This window comes from Hyperoodon ampullatus, assembly GCF_949752795.1.
Source record: "Hyperoodon ampullatus genome assembly, chromosome: 2".
NCBI classification, from domain to species: Eukaryota; Metazoa; Chordata; class Mammalia; order Artiodactyla; family Ziphiidae; genus Hyperoodon; species Hyperoodon ampullatus.
The window spans coordinates 152,359,695-152,382,214 of record NC_136915.1 but is presented as its reverse complement, the minus strand read 5'-3'; the positions used below and the strand labels follow the sequence as shown (position 1 = coordinate 152,382,214).

At 37.4% G+C, this 22,520-nt stretch overlaps 1 protein-coding gene across 2 annotated transcripts; it reads left to right on the top strand.

The window, feature by feature from the left end:
* Positions 1-11: 11 nt before the first annotated feature.
* On the top strand, positions 12-16,281 carry ANGEL2 (angel homolog 2; the record flags this gene model as incomplete). Of its 2 annotated transcripts, none has more annotated exons than XM_079725281.1 (9): positions 12-70; positions 2,236-2,561; positions 7,095-7,351; positions 8,506-8,575; positions 9,786-10,207; positions 11,107-11,233; positions 11,649-11,706; positions 14,237-14,400; positions 16,130-16,281. In XM_079725281.1, 9 exons carry the CDS (start codon positions 12-14, stop codon positions 16,279-16,281), a joined length of 1,635 nt encoding a protein of 544 aa, XP_079581407.1. The 2 variants fall into 2 exon arrangements, with proteins under 2 accessions (XP_079581407.1, XP_079581406.1); XM_079725280.1 differs by having other exon boundaries at positions 2,236-2,567.
* Positions 16,282-22,520: the final 6,239 nt, after the last annotated feature.

Sequence of the window (22,520 nt, the reverse complement as noted above, 5' to 3'; positions counted from 1 at the left end):
AGAGGGGGAGAATGGAAGCGTGGCGCTGTGTGAGGAGGGGCTACGGCCGCTGTGTGGTGGGGAGAGGCAGGTCAGTAGGGCTGGGTGGCGGGAGGGAGGAGGGAGGGGCGGGCGGCCTGGGGGCGGGCGGCCAGGGTTAACCGGGGCGGGGCGGGGTGGGGAGTGGGGGTTGGAAGAGGAAGAGGGCCCGGGCCGCGGTACTGTCAGGACGGACCATCAGAGACCCTGAGGGATAGGTAAACCCGGCGCGCAGCCGGAGGGGCGCTCGGCCCACGCGGTCCGGGGCCCGGGCGCGGAGCGCGTCGGCCATGGGCCGGGTTCGTGCTTTCCGGACCAGGTTGGCCTCAGAGTCCCGACCCTTTTCCCCCAACCCAACCTCCGAGCCAGCCTGAGCCTCCGGGTCCCCGGCCTCCTTCCCCAACCCTGCAGCCCCCTCCGGGAGCTGCCTGTCTGCAGGGAGGGGCTGGTTTGTTGTTGTGTTGGTGCCTCTCGAACTTTAGTCACTGGAATCCCAACCTTTACGATTATTACCAAATTCTCTTTCCACATCTATATTACTTACTGGATATTTTTCTTGAAATTGACTCACTTTTTTAAAAAGCACTTCAATAGGTGCTGCACACGTTAGCGTCTCCCTAAGCAGTATCCGTGAGATCTTGGGTTTGGTATACTGACTTTTTTTCCTAATACATTTTGAAATGGATGCTTAGATATAAAAAAATTTTAAGTTTAAATGTGTACCACGCGAAACCGACTGGTGTACCACACGTGGGAAGCACAGCACTCTATTAGTTTTTACATAAGTTATGGGGATCTGGTTTTAACTCCTGTAGTCTTGGGACTTGACAATTCAGTTCAGCAATGTTTCCTGAGTACCAGCTGTGTGTCAGGCACTGTGCTAGGCACTTGGGAAGAGACCCAGATTAAAATGAATAAGAAGGCACTGGCCGTGAAGGAGCTCATCATTTTAAGAGAGAGAAAAAAAAAAAGTCTGTATAAGTAGCTACAGATATAGAGAATGTTTTGTAGTACAAGTATTGTATTTCAATACGGTAGCTTATTAAAATAGAAAATGTATGGGCAAGCCCCAAATCTCTATGGCTTTCAGAGTTGTCACAAAGCAGGATACACTACCCTTGTCATGTCTTTAAAAATTTACAATTACATTGAGTTTAGAGAACAGTTTGAAAATGTGTAAACTGCTCAATATATGTAACAGTTAAAAATTTAAATGCTGTTAAAATGAAACAAATGTAACATATAAAAGTCAAATAACAGTTAAATACAATTTAAGCAAAATTCTTTTGGTGATAAAAGTGGACATTATTGACACTATCTTGGAAATGTACCTTTAATGAATTCTGGAGGAAAGGATAGAAGTTTTTCTCAGAATCCTAGCATTTTGCCAGAATAGTGTAGTAGAAAGAAGGTGGTGCTTGAGTTGCGTTGTTTCTTAGGAGAGCCTGAGAGCGATATATCTATTCAAAATAATAATAACACTACTTTGGAGACATTTTTCATGCTATAACCTATCATATAATTGGTATCAGATAATTGATGCTGTTGGGTTTGGAGTGTTGGTGAATTTCTAGTAAGTAATTCTCTTTCATTTCCCTCAAGGAGAAGCGTGCTTTAAAATAAAAGAAAAAAAAAGGGAGTAGCATGGAACAATAAATTATCTACCTACTGATTAGCAAGAGAGGTACTTTTATGAGGTAGTGATAGGCTTTTGTTAGCTATAAAGATGTTTGGAAAATGTAACCTTGGTATAAAAAACATGTTCAGAAGCATGTTTTTACTCCAAACCCAGGTTGGAGAGATTCACTTTAATTGTAGTCACCTTATGTGTTCTATATTTGATTTAAGTATTATGTTTGCTGTGGATTTTATTTGTCCATTGAGTTTTATTAAATGCTAGAAAGCTACTCTGAATACCGTTTGGTGATTGATTCAACACAGCTGAATTGTGCGGACTTTCAGAAGTGCATCTGGTGTTTCGGGAGGTTGGTGGATTCTATGTTAAGCGTTTAGAATACCATTCATAGTTGTTTAGGGAGAGTATTGAGATATTGCCACTAGTAGTTAAGTAATGGCTGCTTTTTCCCCCATCCTTCACAGATTTAGAAGTCAGATTTTAAATATTAGACATTACCTTCCCTTGAGGAAACATTTAGATTTTGTGTGCTACAGCTGAACAAGAAGTGGTGCCTCAAGGAGTGTATTTATTTCTTTTAGATACCCCATGTTACCCCATCACCAGAAGAGTCTGGGCAGAGACTGGACTGCACCGTGGGAGAATCTGCAAAGGTGTTGCTGGAACAGACATATTTCTAGTTGTATGAGGTGGCCTGGACATTACTCTCGTGCTCCTTACCCATACTTCAGTAGTAGGCATTTTTCACTAAATTGGAGACCACCTTGTTTGTTTGAGTCTAGAACTCAGTTTCAGTACTGGAACTGGACACCTGACAACCTGAGCCAGACATCTTTGATTCATCTCTCTAGTTACATCATGAACTCTGAGGGAGATGAGCCTTCATCAAAACGAAGAAAACACCAAGGTAAAGGTGACATTTATCTTGGTGGAGAAATAGACATAAGCCATAGAGTAATTGAAACTTTCATATTTAATCCTTAAGAAAACCTGCAGGTTTTAGAGGTGTTGGTGTTTATTTTTAGCCAGTAGTTTTCTGTTATAAAAAAGGAAATTCTTTTTTAAAATTAAGACTTTTAAAAAGAAATCTTCAATTAATTGTGTATTTCTGGCAGTAAAAATAGAAGTGACTCTACATGTAGACTAAAGTTGGAAAACAATGGAGGACTAGATTAATACATTAAGTTTAATTTAAGAAAAATTTTCAGATTCAGTGTTTTTGAAACAAAGGTCCTTAGACTTCTTAGAAATTGGTGGATGTATGCTTGGGAGTCCACAGAGCTATTTAAAAAAATCATGTTTTCATTTTTAATGTTAGCTTCATTGTATAAGACAAAAGAATTTCCTTAAATAGAAACAATCATAAATGAAAGCTATTTTCTTAAAGAATCAGATTTTAGCTTATTAGATTTATATTTCTCATACTGGGGTCTGTAGACATAATCTCGAGAGTCTGTGGGAAGTTTTATCTTTTAACCACATCTTATTCAACTTTGAGACACTTTTTTCTAGGTATCTTGATTATTTCTATTTTTCTCATATTCTTTTTACTCTAAACAATTCACCAGGCTCTCTGTGCTGCCAGCCCAGCCCTGCCTCCAAAGTATACATGAGTTGTCTAAGTAAATTTGGAATTGTCTTTCTTACTGAGCTGTGGTTTTCAGTGAAGATCATCCCTCTGAAGATATGAAAATAGGCTGTGTGAGTGTTAATGTGTAGGAAGCTGACCTAAGTTTGTCAAAGGATGGCATTCACCGTGTCTCACTTGGAAGTCAGAGCTAGATTAGTTAGAGCTCTTTCAAGTAGAACTTCTACTACACATTTAAGTAGAAATTCTAAGCACTCAAAAGTGAAAATCTATTTGTATAGCACTTAACCACCACATGTGTTTATAAACAAAGCTTTGTTTGAATGATTAAAAGGTGTATTTAGAGACATTAAAATTAGGTTCCTAAGGACAACGCATACTTTATAAATCTAGGGCTGTATGATGACATGAGATAGCTTCTCATTCACGTATTCATTGTTCATGAGGACGACACACTCCTCTTCTGTTTAGCCTTTTGTTATAAATCAGGTGTGCTCTCAGATGGAGCGGTGGTGTAGTGACACAAGCATGGGCTTAGGAACCGCTCCCTGCTCTCATTCTGCTCCACCACTAATTGTGTGGGTTTGGACAGGTCACTGAACCTCTCTGCTCCTTGGTTTCCTAGTGTAAAATAATGCCTACTTTGAAAGCCTGTGGAGGCATGAAGTGAGATATGTCAAAGTGCCTAACACACTGTTGGCTTCATAGTAGGTACTCAGAAAATCCTGGTGTTGTTGTTTTCCCTTTAATGGACGGGGAATTACATTTACAGACTGATAAACTTTGATTGCAACCTGACTCTTTATATGTCCGTTCTTCCTAGGTATTGTGAATAAGGAAAATGCTCTTCGTTAAGCCATATTTGTGACTTCTGATATTTCACTAATACTACTTTTCAATCAAGAGAACAGCATTGCTAACTTGCCTATCACTTTAAAGTGGTATTTGAAGGATTTGTGTGACAATTATGACCTTTTAATTAGGCACCCTAAAAACCTGATCAGGCCTATTGCTTACTTTCTTTGATTCATCTGTCTTCTCTGCTGTGATCACCTTGTTGCTCCTGACATGGAAGGTATATAAGCTTTTGTAGTGTGAATTTATGTTGTGAAGTATGTGAAGGCCAAAGACTATCCACTCTCTCAGTAGTTTTCAAATTGTCTTCCAGGGAACCCTAGCATTCAAACACATTTCTGTATGTTTATTAAAAGCAAATGTGGTCAGAATAAGATGTGTTTACCCCATCATCCCAGCTCCAGTCCCAACATACCAGGGACTGATGGTCATAACATGAAAAGTAATGCCAAAGGGTTATACAAGCTGTAAAAGTCTGAAAGCCACTGTATTAATTTGATAATCTGATGGTCTCAGTTATTTAAAAAATGGAATTGCAAAAAGACTTGGTTACAAACTCTTAATTGCCAGGACTATACAAATTTTAATGCTTTTATATGCCTTTATATGTACATATTCTACAAGAAAGTATGAATGATTTTTTTAGACTTTCATCTTTCATATTTTAATGCAATGGTGCCATCAGGGTAGTGCTGTAAGTTTGTGATGGTAGCTTACATTTTGTTTGTATGACTAGAGCCCTTTCCATCTCGTATACATATAAAGACTTAATGATTTGTGGCTAAAACCATAGACAGTCCCCAGTTTATGAATGAATTGTGTTCTAGATAATCAGTTCTTAAGAATCAGTTCTGTTTTCCTCATAGAAGCTATGTTATAAATCTCAGGGTAGTTGTGTGGAGTCAGTATAATTTGCTTTAGTTGTGGCCTTTAGGAGTAGGATTCTCCATTTTCAGTGAAGGATAAGGAAGGGGATAGTTTCCTTCTCTTTCCTGGGCATAGGACAAGCTCTAGGCTAAATTATGTAATAGTTGAACACTTTTGTTTAGTTTGGTTTTCTTTCCTTCCACCATTTTTTCTTAACCTTTCTCCTCAGGCTCCTAGTACCTTCATGGTATCATAATTCCAACTCCCCTGTTCCACCCAGACCTCACTATTCATAAAAATTACCTTCCTCTTCTGTCCTCTGGTCAAAATTCCTATTCCCTTAGTGCAGCAGATATCGGCATTTAGATTTTGAGGGAAGAAACCTGATTAAAGTCAATTTACCAGAGTATATTTTAAAATTTTTACTTCACTGGCATTTTTATAGAGTGTACTGACACTTTTTTTCTTCCAGTTTTATTGAGATATAATTGACATACCAGCCCTGTATAAGCTTAGGTTGTACAGCATAATGATTTGACTTACATACATCATGAAATGATTATCACAATAAGTTTTGTGAACATCCGTCATTCCACAGAGACACAAAAGTAAAGAAATACTCTTCCCTGTGATGAGGACGCTTAGGATTTACTCTCTTAACAGTTTTCCTATAGAACACACCACAGTGCTCATTACATTGATCATGTTGTACATCACATCCCTAGTATTTATTCATCTTATAACTGGAGGCTTGTACCTTTTGACTGCCCTCAACCAGTTCCCCCTCCCCACTAGAGTGTGTTGATATTCTGACTGTAAATATACCATCATTGTAGAAGATTTGGAAAAATCTACCACAATCCTTCCTCTCAGAGACAATTACTCTTAAAAACAGTGGTATGTCTCCCTTTAGTCTTTTTTCCCCCATATATAAAATATTTTTCTTCAATTTAATTTTTAATTGGTGAAATCTTAGGGATTGTCATCCAGTGAAGTGAAAACCTTCTTTCAGGAAAAGGGAGATATTCTAGGGCTCAGATTTTTTTCATATCATCTAATCATGCTCAAAAGTCCATCTTCAAATCTTTTTGTTTCCCAAGTTCATCCCATTTCTTGTTTTTCCCTTCTTTTGAGCTTATAGATTCTCTAAAATGTTCCACATTTTTTTTCATGGCTTCCATGGCAGTAAGAGTATCCTCTTTAATGGTGGGGTGAGGAACACAAGATCAAAGGGGGGGTGTGTGTCTGTGTATATATACATATATATAAACATATATACTTAGTGGTGTGTGTCTGTATCTATAGTGATACACATATATATATATATTTACTTTTAGTAGTCATTTCTAAGTCAAAGACTGCCTATAATTGCAAAATCTCATGCTATTTGATCCTCTTCTCATCACTTTATCAGGGTACATGGTGTCTTTGCAGAATATAAACTATCACACATTCCTGGTTGCTGCATGCTAGGTTTGTCAGTCAGGCATCATGATTTACTAGCATTCTGTAGCTGTGTTACATTTAACTTTTGCTTTGGTGTGCATTAAAAATATTTCTTTTGCTTATTTTGTTTGCATTCTTCCAGTAAATACTGCTTCCATTTATTGTCATTATATACCCTTCATTCATGTCTAAACCAGATTTCTCAGATGAATTGTTTCTGGAACTTAGTTAAGCATTTGATGATCTTATCATACTAATAGGTGATAAAATACAATGTGAAATCACCTTACTGAAAGGCCAGCTGTGACATACAAATATATTATCATGGTTATGAAGTTGCTGAGCATGTCTGCGGCAGAGCCACTTCGTAACCATGGGGAAGTGAGAAACCGTGACCCCAATACAGTCAGTTTTATTAACACACACTCTCAGCCTCCAAAAGACTTGCTAGACCCTTTTAAACTGTTTTGTACCTCTTGGTCAGTCAGTGTATCATTTTACTGCCTTTGTAGTCAATTTGATGACAACTTCTAGTTATTGAGTACTACATTGCCATTTCCTAGGGAAAAACATTCTGTTCATTGCCTATAGGAATGTTTAAAAGGCAAGAAAATACTTATATACAGGAAAAATATGATCCGTTTTTTATTAATTCTTTGTATTTTATCTAATATATTTTAACAGGCACAATAAAACGGCATTGGGAATATATATGTAACCATAATAAAGAAGAAACGAAGATCCTAGGAGACAAAAATGATGACCCCATATGTGGAGACAGTGAGAACAAGTTTGACTTTTCAGTGATGTCCTATAATATACTTTCTCAAGATTTATTGGAAGACAATTCACACCTTTATAAACACTGCCAGCAGCCAGTATTACACTGGAGTTTTAGGTTTCCCAATATTCTGAAAGAAATTAAACACTTTGATGCAGACGTAAGTACAAAATATCATCAAAATTCTTCACATAAGGAAGAGTTGGATTCATTTCTGAACTAAATGGTTTTATCCCTTTTGTTTGTAGGGTAAGAAGGGAAGACATTAAATATAGTGATGAGGGAATTCCCTGGCGGTCCAGTTGTTAGGACTCTGCACTTTCACTGCCAAGGGCCTGGTCGGGGAACTAAGATCCCACAAGCCACAGCGTGGCCCAAAAATAAATAATATATAAATATAGTGATGGAACAGTTTTTAACAAGGTATCATAACTTTGGAGGAATAACTTGCTAATGGTTGTTGATATAAATAATTATATAATGTTTCAAATAAGATCCAAAAAGTTTTAAGTGTCAATCAGTTTTGAGACAGGGACTGGCACCATATTAAGTATTCAGTAAATATTTCTTTTGATTCAAAATTTAAATAATTCGTGCAAAAATTTATTTAGATGATAGCATTCGAAAAATTATCTCTTAAGAAAGGACTAGGGGCTTCCCTGGTGGCGAATCCGCCTGCCAATGGATTAAGAATCCGCCTGCCAATGCAGGAGACACGGGTTCAAGCCCTGGCCTGGGAAGATCCCACATGCCGTGGAGCAACTAAGCCCGTGGCCACAACTGCTGGGCCCACATGCCACAACTACTGAGCCCATGTGCCACAACTACTGAAGCCTGCGCACCTAGAGCCCATGCTCCACAACAAAAGAAGCCACAGCAATAAATTCGTGCACCACAACGAAGAGTAGCCCCTGCTCGCCGCAACTAGAGAAAAGCTTGCGTGCAGCAATGAAGACCCAGTGCAGCCAAAAAGAAATAAAATAAATTTTTTAAAAAAAGGACTAGAAGGATTTAGTACTAATAAACATGTAAATTCAGGAAAAATATTCCAACATATAAATTATAAGTATTTCCTTTGGTAAATACCAGTTTTGGATAATAAGAGGGCGTCATGTGATTAGAGGTCAGGGTTTTGGGGACTGATCAAATTTGGAGACATTAATTTGATAGATCTATACATTACAAGAAAAATTTTTTATTTCAGCTTTCATCAGGTTTTTAGAATTTTAGAAACCTATTTTTAAAGACAAAAGCACCAGAAAATTCATATTTGCATTTTTTTGTTTTAATTCAAGCCATTTTTTTTCTTTTAAGGTACTTTGTTTGCAAGAAGTGCAAGAAGATCATTATGGAACAGAGATCAGGCCAAGTTTGGAATCATTGGGTACAGTGTAACTTTTACTTTAGCCAGATTTACTTAATGGGTTGTTAAAGTATAACTTGCTAATAACAAAGATGTGTGGTGTATTTGGACCAAAAATCTTAATTTTGAAAAAACTTAATATGCATTTCAGAAGGTCAGGAAAACATTGAGGTATATCAAATGGGACCTTTTGTGTTAATACATAATTTTAATTCGGATGGAAAGGTATGCAAGAATCTCTTAATAGCTTCCTTTCCAGGAGTTGCTTTGCCTACTCCCAGAGCCCTAAGATTCTGAGTTCCGTGAGATCAGGGACCATCGTGTCTAGTTCATCATCATATAATACCAGTGTCCACCGTGTGTAATGGGTAGAAGCTGAAAATCTGTTTGGTGAGTGAATACCTCTAGAAACAGGTTGTCTGTTTGAGAAATGCTGCCTACTTCACATTCATTCATGCAGCAAATATTGATATTTTTTGAGTGCCTACTGTACACCATGCACTGTTCTAGGCAGTGGGGATATAGCAGTAAGCAAAACAGGCAACAATCTCTGCCCTTGGGGAGCATACATTCTAGTGGATAAAGGCCAAGAATAAACTGAACAAACAAGTAAATAGTGCCTTAGGTAATGGTAGTTTTCTGGAGAAAAGCAAATGGGTCAGGTTTCAGTTTGAAACAAAATGATCAGAGAAGGTAACATTTGAGTAAAGACAAAGGAGGTGAAGGAACAAGCCATGGCTAGAGCTTTCCAGGTAGTGGAGATAGCAAAGGAAAGGCGCTGAGGTTGGAGTGCCTTAAGGCAAGTGAAGCTGCTGTGTGTGGAGTGGAGCAAGCGGGGAAGAATTAGAGGCAAAAAGGTGAGAGATACGGGGTTGGGGGTGGTGGTGAGGGGGCAGATTACTATAAGGCCTCACTGTCTTTGTCATGACTCTGACTTTTGTTATGATGGAAATGAGAATGTGATAATGTACATGTATGTAACCCTGAAGTCTGCCAGTAAAAAAATCTTATTTGACCCAGTCTCAGACTTTTTTGATTCTAACACTTATTAACATCCTACATTACTAATGTTTTGCAGAATACACTTTGGTAAACATTGTTCAAAAAATTAGGAGAACTGTGTTTTGCCATATATATAATTTTGTGTGTGTGTGGCAAAACACAGCTCTTCTAATGCTTATATATATAAAAAACCAGCCACCTTCATTTAAAATTTTTTTCTTTCCTCTAGGTTATCACTGTGAATACAAGATGCGGACAGGAAGGAAACCTGATGGCTGTGCCATTTGCTTCAAACATTCCAAATTTTCCCTCTTATCAGTGAACCCAGTGGAATTCTACCGCCGTGATGTTCCTCTATTGGACAGAGACAATGTTGGATTAGTGTTACTCTTGCAGCCCAAAATCCCAAGTGCTGCCTCCCCTGCGATCTGTGTGGCTAACACACATCTGTTGTATAACCCAAGGCGAGGTGATATTAAACTGACCCAATTGGCAATGCTTCTGGCAGAGATTTCCAGTGTTGCCCATCAGAAAGATGGCAGCTTCTGCCCCATTGTTATGTGTGGTGACTTTAATTCTGTTCCTGGTTCTCCACTGTATAGTTTTATAAAGGAAGGGAAATTGAATTATGAAGGACTTGCCATAGGAAAGGTACGTGCTTGTTTCCTCATCATTAGGAGGTGGACTTAGTCTCTCTCTTCGTTGTAAAGTAAGGATAGTCATCACAGGGCTGTTTGAAAACCTTGATGAGTCAGTACCCTCACTTTACCAACCTGTGATGATGAGCTACAGCTACTGATAAGTAATTATTTTACTTGATTGAATTTGACCTATTGAATTTCCATCTATTTGTGGCAACATTCTGCTTGGAGGAATTGACAGGCAGTAAAAAATTCAGAATGGGGGAGGAGAAGAAAAATGAAAGCATTGACAGACATGAGTACTGCATAAATAAGGAATTACTTACAAGGTGGCAGAATAGAATTTTGAATGCTGGATGTGGGCAATATAGTTGGCAAAACAGTAATTTAGTATTTATTTATTATATAAGTTTCCCTTTATACAGTGATAAATATTTTAATTCTTTAGCTGAGTAATTTATCCCACGTTTTTATTTTAAGTGTACTTTCTTTTGCTTACTTTAGATAATTTCATCTTCGGTATATTTAACCAAAATAAACTCTCCACCACTGAGTTTTGAATGATAGTTTGAAATTTTATAAGAGTTGATCTCTCTTAGTATTTTATGTAAAAGGAAATATATTGCAGGTAGTAAAAAAGGAGGAACAGTATTAGTCCAAAACTATATATCGTTTAGATTTCCAAATTAGACAAAAACATGCATAGGAAAAGATTGCCATTTACATGTAAATAATAAGTGCTTTCTGAACTGTATTTGAACAAGATTTTATAAGCACAAATAATCAATGTAATGAATAAAGGGTAATATTTACCATTCTTGGATTCCCTTTTATCTAAGAAATAAACTTTTCAGTACACAAACTATTTAAAATCTATTCACCTAAGATACCTGTTGAAATTTTGTTTAGGTATCTGGCCAGGAACAGTCTTCACGGGGACAAAGAATTTTATCTATTCCAATTTGGCCCCCAAACCTAGGTATCTCACAGAACTGTGTGTATGAGGTACAGCAGGTACCAAAAGTAGAAAAGACAGGTAAGTGTTTGCAATACATTTTGGCAGTCTTCTTGATAATAGTGTTCCATTTGAAGACATAAAACTAAATTTTTAAAGGGATAACATCTCAGTGATGAATATTCATATATAAAAGCATATAGTTGTTTGCTTATTCCTTTTTTTTAAGAGCTCTAAATTTACCTTTTTAAAATTCAGCTTCCAAAATTATCTTTGCGTGAATTACTTGCATGTTGCTTTGGAAATGTTTGTGTTTTATTTTTGCTAATTCTGGAGATCATCAAAACATAGATACGAGAATGAACCATTTAACTAGGCATCTATCTAAACTAGATATGTCTTAAATATTGTTCCTAGAGTAAAAGGACTATACTAAGGCAAGCTAGAACAAAACAATACATTGATAGTATAAATATATTTCTCTTTGTTCTTACAGACAGTGATCTGACACAGACACAGCTGGACAAAACAGAGGTCCTAGTAACAGCTGAAAAGTGAGTTTTGGAAAGCAACAATAGACATTTGCTGACTTTAGTTGAGTAAAGAAATCATTTCTCAAAAATCACTTGGATGAAAAATGAAGTTGATGTTATTTTATGCTGGTGAAGAATGCTGGCTCTGAAGTGAAGTAGACCTGAGTTCCAACCTTGACCTTGCTACTTTTTAGCTGTGTGATTTTTGAGCAAGAAATGTAACATCTCTAAGGTTCAGTTTCTTTATCTATAATTTGGGTTGTTGTGAAGATTAGATGAGACAAAGCATGTAAAGCTCAGTGTTTGACATACAATAGTAAGTGCTTAAGCACTGCTGTTTATAGAAGCAGCTTGTCCACGGACCTGAACAGGCTAGTAAATTTATTATCTTTGAAATTTATTGCTATTACATATTTAAACAAAGGTCAAGATCACAGAAAAATATCTTTCAGATTTCAAGAGGACCTTTAGCCTCCTTTGACTTACTGGATCTTGAAACAAATCTATAGGAGAATTGATCCAAAAGAATATGTCTGTAGAAAAGACAATTACTTATACCGTATCTCTTAAACTACAGGAAAAGGTCATCAGAGGTAGCTGGGTGAAGATGCCTGGATTTCTTTTTATTAAAGAATCATGAATCTTTAGGGCTGTGGTTGAGAAACAGATGTATATTAATACAACAGGGTGGAGACTTAAATCTTGTCTCTTGGGAGATTCTTGAAATGTCTTGATTGTTTCATATTGTGGCTCTTTTATAGCTTTGACTTTCGTTTAACATTTAAATTTTGGGACCACCTCTCATTCTCTTTATCTGCTTTCTCCTCAGTCTTATTTTATTTTGTATATCTTGTTTTGGGAAAATTTCTCATATATAAGAATTAGTAAGAAAGCAATTTTTTTGAATTTTTGAAAAAGAATATATAAAAATCTGTGATTAAAACTTTCAAAGTAAAAACTTCCCTGAGTAAGATTAATAAAAAGGTTACTCTTGGGCTCCCCTGGTGGCGCAGTGGTTGAGAGTCCGCCTGCCGATGCAGGGGACACGGGTTCGTGCCCCAATCCGGGAAGATCCCACATGCCGCGGAGCGTCTGGGCCCGTGAGCCATGGCCGCTGAGCCTGTGCGTCCGGAGCCTGTGCTCCGCAACGGGAGAGGCCACAACAGTGAGGGGCCCGCGTAAAGCCAAAAAAAAAAAAAAAAAAAAAAGGTTACTCTTACAAATACTTAGTTTTGAGTAATTCTTAAATCTTTTTATAACAAAATGGGGTATAAGAAAAGATACTTTTAAGTATCTATATAAATACAGTGTGTGTATATGCATAGCTTTTATCTGTAAACTGAAATGTTGGTAGTAAGATAACAGTTTGCAGGAGACCTATTTTACATTTAAAAATATTGTAAATATAAGTCCTTAGACATAAAAAGTTGCTAAAACTTGGAAGTAGAGCATCTTGAAACAATTACCTTTGCTTATTGACATATGAGCTCTTTAAAAGCAGAGCAACATCTTTATTTGTGTATTCTCAGTGCATAAGATGAGATAGTGCCTGGGACTTAGTACATGCTTAGTAAATGTTTGTTGGGTGAATTAAAAAAAGGTTTTTTTAAATTTTGTTTTCTTTTGTGACATAAAAGATCCTTAAAATTCATGATGTGTTAGTAGGAAATGATTTTTAAACCTTTTACCCATAACATTATGTGTATTTGTAGTGTGGGGTAAATGTAAACCATTATAGAAGCTGTTTTAAGATACAGTATGGGGAATTCCCTGGCGGTCTGGTGGTTAGGACTCCACGCTCTCAGAGGGCCCAGGTTCAATCCCTGGTCTAAGGTCCCGCAAGCCGTGCAGTGCAGCCAAAAAAAACCAGATGCAGTACAAAATTATCTCATATACCATACCAAGAACAGTCATGGTAAAATATAACCCCTCTGACATCAGAAGTCTGTTAGTTCTAAATAGCATTCCTAAAGGCCACTTTAATTTTCCTTCTTAAAAACAAAAAAAAACTTATAAATTGTTTAAGAATATGTGTTCATTCACAAGTGAAGGCTCTCAAATATGTTATAATTAATTTTAAAAGTCACATTAGGGCTTCCCTGGTGGCACAGTGGTTGAGAGTCCGCCTGCCGATGCAGGGGACGCGGGTTCGTGCCCTGGTCCGGGGGGATCCCACATGCCGCGGAGGGGCTGGGCCCTTGAGCCAAGGCCGCTGAGCCTGCGCGTCCGGAGCCTGTGCTCCGTAACGGGAGAGGCCACAACAGTGAGAGGCCCGCATACCGCAAAAAAAAAAAAAAAAAGTCACAGTAGTCGGTTAAGTATTGAGCTCCCCACTTGCACCCCACCCCATGTATCACAGCTCTGTTAATGGGTTTTGGATATCACTGCGTGAATAAAGGAATGCAAAATTGTGATATGGTCTATTTAAATAAAGCTTGTCCTAATGTCTGGTTTTGTCTGGAAATTAAGTGAAAAAGTGGTTTAAATAGGAGGAATTATAAAAATCATGAAGAACTTGATGGATGCTAAATAATTTTTCTTTTCAATTTAGATTATCTTCAAAGTTACAGCACCATTTCAGCTTGTCATCTGTTTATTCACATTATTTTCCTGACACTGGAATTCCAGAAGTAACCACCTGTCATTCCCGAAGTGCCATAACTGTGGATTATATTTTCTATTCTGCTGAAAAGGAAGGTGTTGCTGGGCAGCCAGGTAAAGAATGCATGTAATCTTAAATTCTGCTTGAGAACAAAGTAGCTAAAGCTGAGAAAGCTAGCTAAACATCTAGATGTTTAGATTTAGAAATTAAAAATATTTTTAAATTGGTAATATATTTGGCAGATTGGTGATATATTTGAGTAAATCAGTTTATCACCTGCAAAAGTTGGAGGCAGTAGAACCCCTCAAAGCAAATTATTACCCAAGAATTATATCCTCAGCTCTATCCTCCAGTCCCAGTCAGCTTCTGAGGTAGAGTACAGAATTTTCATATCGCCCTTTGGTTTTACTCTCCATACATTTATGTTTTTCTTGTGACAGCAACATCATACAGTTTTGTACTTAAATTTTACTGAAGTATGCTGCCTTCATTGTAGGGCCTTGTTTTACTGCCAACAATTGACAGTTTTGTCATGTTGAGCCTGGAATATTGGTTCTTCCTGGAAAGAGAAGTCTATAATGTATGTGTTTTCAAAAAGCAAAGGTGATAACACATTCTTCTTTGTATGATTCAATGAAAACAAGGTTTTATTTATTTATTTATTTTTGCGGTACACGGGCCTCTCACTGTTGTGGCCTCTCCCGTTGCGGCGCACAGGCTCCGGACGCGCAGGCTTAGCGGCCATGGCTCACGGGCCTAGCCACTCTGCGGCATGTGGGATCTTCCCGGACCGGCGGCAGGCGGACTCTCAACCACCGCGCCACCAGGGAAGCCCAAGATTTTAAATACTAATCAAAGGACTTAACATGGAGAAGAAAGTGCCATTTAAAGTAACTGGAAGGGAATTCCCTAGTGGTCCAGTGGTTAAGACTCCATGCTTTCACTGCAGGGGGCACGGGTTCAATCCCTGGTCAGGGAACTAAGATCCCGCATGCTGTACATTGTGTCCAAAAAAAAAAATAAAAATTTAAAAAAAAAAAAAAAAAAAAAAAAAGTAACTGGAAGTCAAAAATATATTCAGAAAACTGAAAATCCTAAATGTGGGCAGCTATTTTGTTTTTCCTGATTTTCCCCTTTTTTCTTTTCCTTTTTCTTTCTTCAGTGCTACTTTTCTTTTCCCATCTGTTTGTTTGTTTTCTCCTTCACAAGGGTAACCTTACTAGTAACATTCAGGAGGTGGTTTACTCCTCTCTACTAGATCAACTGCAAAATAAGCTTGCTTTGAATTTGTAATAAGGTTCTGGTAGTTGTCATACTGAAGAACACTCACTAGGTGGCGGAAGTGTGCCATGGACCAGCATCACTAATGTTGACATTAAGAGCACATCCTCTTTCCATGGGTACTGAGTCTCTGGGACCAAACTATACTAACTTATTCTGCAGTCACCTCATAAACGTCCTACTCAGATGTGGCTTGGTCTGATTTTATACAGCTACAGAAACGTTGATGGGTGAATTTCTTAGGTAGTTGTCAATCTCAAATTATTCTTAACATCTTATGTGTTGCATTGATATTTTCTTCTAAAGATTATTTGCAGAAGTTGAAATGGAAAAAAAATCTGAAATAGAAAAAAACAAGCATCTGAAACTTGTTTGTTAGAGAATTATAATTAGGTTATGTCACAATAAAAATTTAACCATATTCTAAAAACTGTTTCATATTAGACTTGCAGAAGGGTGTCAAGCTATATATCATTGTTGTTTTAAAAGAAAAAAAAAAGATTGGTATGATTTACAGTAACCTGTTGTTTCACTAAATATGTATATGTTTCTTTAATGTAGGAGCCGAAGTTGCTTTGGTTGGTGGCTTGAAACTTCTAGCTAGACTGTCACTTCTTACAGAACAAGACTTATGGACTGTTAATGGACTTCCAAACGAAAATAACTCTTCGGATCATCTGCCTTTATTGGCTAAATTCAGACTTGAGCTCTGACTCTTCTTTTTTTTTTTTTGCGGTACGCGGGCCTCTCACTGTTGTGGCCTCTCCCATTGCGGAGCACAGGCTCCGGATGCGCAGGCCCAGCAGCCATGGCTCACAGGCCTAGCCGCTCCGCGACATGTGGGATCTTCCTGGACTGGGGCACGAAGCCACGTCCCCTGCATCGGCAGGCGGACCCTCAACCACTGAGCCACCAGGGAAGCCCCTGACTCTTCTTTGATTACATATATACTGTGCTTTCCCATTTATGTTCTTTTTCAAAGAATGTAAAGTTCTTAAGAGTTTGCATGTTACTTATTTTTACGCTATGGAATTTCTGAAGAGGTTATGTTAAATGCTTGAAACAGGTAGCAGAAGAAACAAGTTTACAACAATTTTCTTCTTTTGATAATGAAAAAATATTTTCCTGACAAGTGAGATCTAAACGCTCTTTATTGTAAAAGAGTTGTAAATATTTATTCTAAATTCCAGTAAATTTGACGGTGATTTTTAAATATAGTGCAGTTTCTTTAGTCCTCTTAGTAAAGAATTTCATTTCATGTTTTTGGCAAGCTTTACAGTGGATCCAAAATATCTTTGAGTTCTTACAAACCACAACTCATTTCCCTTGCAGAGGCCCGATTTCATCATGAGGATCATGTTTGTTGAGTCCTAAGTAGTTCATCTCAGAAATCATCAGGTTCACAAGTGTCCAACCAACCATTGTAGTTTGTTTTTGAGGGGGCTCAGTAATGCTTTTAAAAATTGTACAAATTGCTTAATTCATCTTATTACTATCCTGAGCCATGTAATATACCTGCATTTTATTGGGGAAATATAGGTCACCATAACTAGTAGGATGAAGTGCTTTACACAAGCCCACTTTCCATCCTGTCATAGACCATTGCAGGATACCTAGGAGAGGCAGAGATTGGGGTTATGCCTTGTGTTTCCCTAGTAATTTTTTTTTTTTATATATTCAGTTTCAAGAAAAGATCCCTGGATTCGGAAAGATATTTTATTTTACTTAACTAATCCTGTAGAAATTTATTTTATTAGGAAACTTATATTTGGAACAAAGTGGCAGCTATAAGGTTATTTTTATTTTGCCTTAGAAATAAGAGGAAGCCAGCAAAACTCTAGAGAGAGATCAACTTGGAGACATAATGCTCGTAAGTAGTAACATTAACTGTTTTGTTTTGTTGTGGTTTAACTGTCGTGGTTTTGTTTCTAAAATGTTTCATCATGATGCAGCAGTGTGAGATGATGCCGATTTTTTTTATAAAGTGGTGAAGAGCAGGCCTAAAAAATGCTGTAGTTGGCTCTGTATAAGTGTTTGAATCAAAAAAATTTAAACATAATTGAAAATTTTCTCTTTTTTAGACATTGGGATCAAAGAATTATGTACATTTTTACTAAGTAGTAATTTTATACTGAATTATACAAGTTTTTACAGTGGGTTTTCTTAATAGAATACTTCATCTGAAATTAGAAAGCAGCAGCTACTTTATAGTCTTGGACTTTAAAAGTTTTTCTACTAAAGTATTTACTACAATTTTAAAAAAATAAACCAGATAAATACCCCCAAAAGGCATGTGGGTTACAAGGATTTGCCTAGTAAAAATTATAGCGATAAGCAAGTACTTTTAACTGTTTAATGTCTCGCTTTCTCTCACAGTATTAACTATAGTTCTAGGATTTTCATTTCGTAGTAACAGTTTTCAGAAGATTGTATGTTCTAATTAGCAGATATTGTCATCATCAAATAATAACAGCACATAGTATATTTATCCCCTTTTAGTATTGGGGAAAGAAAAATGAAGGTTCATTGATTACTGCTTTGTGTTGTGTGAATTTATTAACTAACTTTATACATAGGTATTGTTGATAAACATCCCTGAAAACCTCTATGAAAACTTAATTTTTTGTATCCTGATTAATATATTGTGATTTTAGGCCCTTTTCATGCGCTTCAATTTTATGGAGTTAATCCATAAAATTGCTTTCTACTTTAGCTTATAGAATGAAGTATTATTTTGTGTACTGGAGGCCAAAGGGTCCATGTAACATCATAGTTTTGTAAAGCTCCACTAGGGACTTCTCTGGTGGTGCAGTGGTTAAGAATCCACCTGCCAATGCAGGGGACATGGGTTCAGTCCCTGGTCCGGGAAGATCCCATATGCGGCGGAGCACCTAAGCCCGTGTGCCACAACTACTGAGCGTGCGAGCCACAACTACTGAAGCCTGTGCGCCTAGAGCCCGTGCTCCACAACAAGAGAAGCCACTACAATGAGAAGCCTGCACACTGCAACGAAGAGTAGCCCCCACTTGCTGCAACTAGAGGAAGCCTGTGCACAGCAACGAAGACCCAGTGCAGCCAAAAATAAATTTATAAAAAATAAATAAAAGCTCCACTAAAATTAACGTCCATTTGTCTTTACTTTTTTTGGTCCAAAGAGTTAATAACTCTGTTGGATCCTTGTATTTATCTGCCAAAATTAAATTAATTTAAATTTGGTTAATTGCTGAAACCAAATCTCCCAGTCTCAAGCGCTATGCTGTCCAAGTGTGTGTGTGTGTGTGTGGTTTTTTGTTGTTGGGTTTTTTTTTGGCCGCACCCTGCGACTTGCGGGATCTTAGTTCCCTGACCAGGGATTGAACCTGGGCCATGGCAGTGAAAGCAGAGTCCTAACCCCTGGATCTCCAGGGAACTCCCTGTGCTATTTAAGTTTTAAATGGAAAGGGATATATTGTGGAGTAATGAAATTTTGGCTTTACTGTAGCTTTTGCTATCAGTATGCATGTTTGAAATCATCTTTTTTTGAATTTAGCAGCTGTATGCTTTTAACCCTTTGCTTTCATAAAAAAAAACTAAGATCCAGAGAGTTCAAGGGGTTGGAGAAACATTCACGTCAAGTCATTTGCACTTTTTCCCTGTAAGTTACCTAATATATTATTGTACTAGTACATCTGTGGCTGAAGATTTTGTAGTAGATGTACTAAGCTGTGTAATTGACTTGTTGCCTCTTCTAAACTGTTTCATTACCCTTTTCAGCCTTTATTACTTAGGGTGATACCAAAATATAAGTGAATTAAGATACACCAAAATAGAGTGATGTTTAACACAGAGTCTGAAAATTGTGAACGACAACAAGGGTGAGAGAGTGATAAATTAGTTTACTAGGACAAGTATGTAATAAGAGGAATAAGAAAAAAATCACACCATTTATATTTTTAGAAGGAAAACAATCCTTGAGTTTCCAGGATGGTTTTATTAAAGTCCCATGCTGTGTATAAACATACAAATGATGAGAAAAACATTAACTTGAAACATGCACTTATCTGGCATTCCCTAAAATACCATTATACAAGTTTTCATTTACTTAGAAAAATACCCACTAAAACAATCACAGTTTTTCTTAAAAGATTTTAAAAAAATGTGTTGGCCAGAACAAAGTCCAAAGAATAAACAAGATTCTGAATTGCATGTCAAAAAAACTGTACAAGGTTGTACATAAAACTATAGCTTACAAAAGCCTCGGGTATAGTAAGAATACTGAATTAGGATTTCCAAAGTTCTATTTACCAATATCTATTAATAAAATCCTTATGAAACAATTGACTTAGAAAAAGTGAAATGCTCATGATTTCAGAGTGTATAGAAAATACTAAATATCACTTTCTGAAATAAAGTGTACTCAAAACAGCACATTTCTAGAATCAAAATTTCTGTCATTCATTTAAACTTTGCATGTATTGCCATAATGGCTTAAGCATAAAATTTCTCTTGCATTAATAACTTTAAAAACTAGATTTCAGATCCCTTCATAGTTTTGTTTTTTACCTTTTGAATTATAGCCAGTTTTAAAATCAGTTCTAGGGGGTAAGTCATGTCTTTTTTTTTCTTGCCTTATCAATTAAATTACTTCACTAGAATGTCAGAGTTTGGTGCCTTTCTCATATCTTTTAGAAATTAACATACTCCATAGGCAATAAAAATAGAATAACAACCAAGAACATTTTAAATTAATTTTCATGTTTCTGTGACTAACTCTTGCTTTGGGGAAATGAGTCTTAAAATCAAGAAATGAGTGTGGAATAAATCAGGTTACTAATTGAATCATCAAGCCAGTTGGCAGTTTTAAGGCTTATGCATCAGCATATTAGAAACAGGTTGTATTCCTATTCCTTTCCCCTTTTCTGTGGGAAACAAGAGGCTATGCAACTATTGGCATTCCATATTTTAGATTGGACAGTACTTAATACTTAGAAAATCCTATTCCAAGCTCTTAGAATGATTGCAATGTTATAAGTAGTCTACTTATTGGATATAATATTTTCAGATTGATAAACAGATGATGGTATTTCATCTAGAGAGAGAGCTAGGTCAGTATTGTTTTAGAACGAGAATGAAATGATTCACTGGCGACTGCAAACATCTAAATACATGTGGCCATGAGGCTGCAAATGGGTTCATCTTGTGAAGGTTAAAGATAACTCATTTTAAATTCTGCTAACTGATAGTATTCTTGAGGAAAGTGGTTAAGTTCTGAATTTTTAACTTACGCTGTATTTTAATCTAACTGAGATGTACACTTCAGTCAAAGAAAACCAGAAGGGGAAGCACTGAGACTGAAATAACACTTTTGTTGACTAGCAGACTTCACTTAAATAGGCCTTTTGGGGGCTTCCCTGGTGGCGCAGTGGTTGAGAGTCCGCCTGCCGATGCAGGGGACACGGGTTCATGCCCCGGTCCGGGAAGATCCCACATGCCGCGGAGTGGCTGGGCCCGTGAGTCATGGCTGCTGAGCCTGCGCGTCTGGAGCCTGTGCTCCGCAACGGGAGAGGCCGCAACAGTGAGAGGGCCCGCATACCGCACAAAAAAAAAGATATGCCTTTTGGTCTCATGAGTTGGCATGGTTGCTAAGATCAAACAAATGAAACGGAAGCTGTACTCTTGATAACATACAGACTTGGTATGCTGTTAGAGTTATTCTGTGTGGTCTGCAGCCAGAAGTTACACTGTAACTACCATATGCAGGCCGGATATTCATACTGTGCTCCGTGGACTAAATCACACTATAAGGTGTAACACTGTACCTGAAGACTTTTCCATTAAAAAAAAGGTTCTGCTTCTCTAATTCATTGTATTTTCCAATACCAGTTCCTAAGCATCATGAAGTGGTACCTAAAAGCAAGGTACTGGAAAATAATCACATCGTGTTGTATTTGGTCTTAATATAAGACATCAGAACACATCTCTAACAACAGTGAGTCCTTCAGAATCGAGGCCTGATTTAGAGTTTCGAAATCAGGTGAAATGGGATCAGCAAGGTTAGCTGGTTCTCAAGACCTACTGATTCACTCCTGGCCTGTGCCTTTGAGTGTGTTACTGTCAGAGGTAATTGCAATACTGCTAAATTTGTGTAACAGTTCGTGACCCTGTGTGCTTTTTGCTGGACTCTGCAAAGTTTAAATGTTAGTGACAGAACATAGACTAGCTTCTGAACGTGCTTTTCTTGTTTTGAAAGAACAAAAACTGCTGTCAGTGAATGCTTTAAGAAAGATTTAAGAAAGAAGTGACTCCAAGGTTCTGAAAATGGTTTCCCGTATTGCCAGAAGAATTTCAGTGCTTTTTTAGTAGAACACTTGCATATATAATACCTTAAATTTCATCGCATGTGTGCACCAGGAAAAAAATTCCAGACCTTGTGGAGATCCCCATGGAAAATACTGGGGAAACAATACAAATAGAATATAAAAAAACAAAACACCATTAAATTTGCATATCTGATGTCAAGATGCTGAGGTAATATTGACTGCTTAAAAAAAAAACCCACCAATCTTTGCCGCTGTTATTGCTGAAAAAGACATTAATACTGATTGAGTTTACCTTACTATATCAAAAGTGGGAGGGAGGGTTTCATGAACATTCACTACTGATGTTTAAAACAAGTAAAAGAATGTAGGTAAATGGGAAAATATAAAACTACAGTTATGGTCTTACCCTTTCTATCCGGAGTGAGGGAGACAGTCTGACCGCAGTGGGGTTTATTACTTAGCCTTTTCGTGGTTGTCCCTTCATGAATTTTTTCAAAGTTAATTGTTACCACCCACTCAGAGTCTATTCCAAGTGAACCCTTACAAATAAAATTCACAAGTTCTTAATAAATAGTTGCAGTTCCTCCTGAAGATGCTGGGTAAAGTGCAGACAGAAGCACCATAGAAGCCCTGTTGCTGGCTGTATTGCTGGC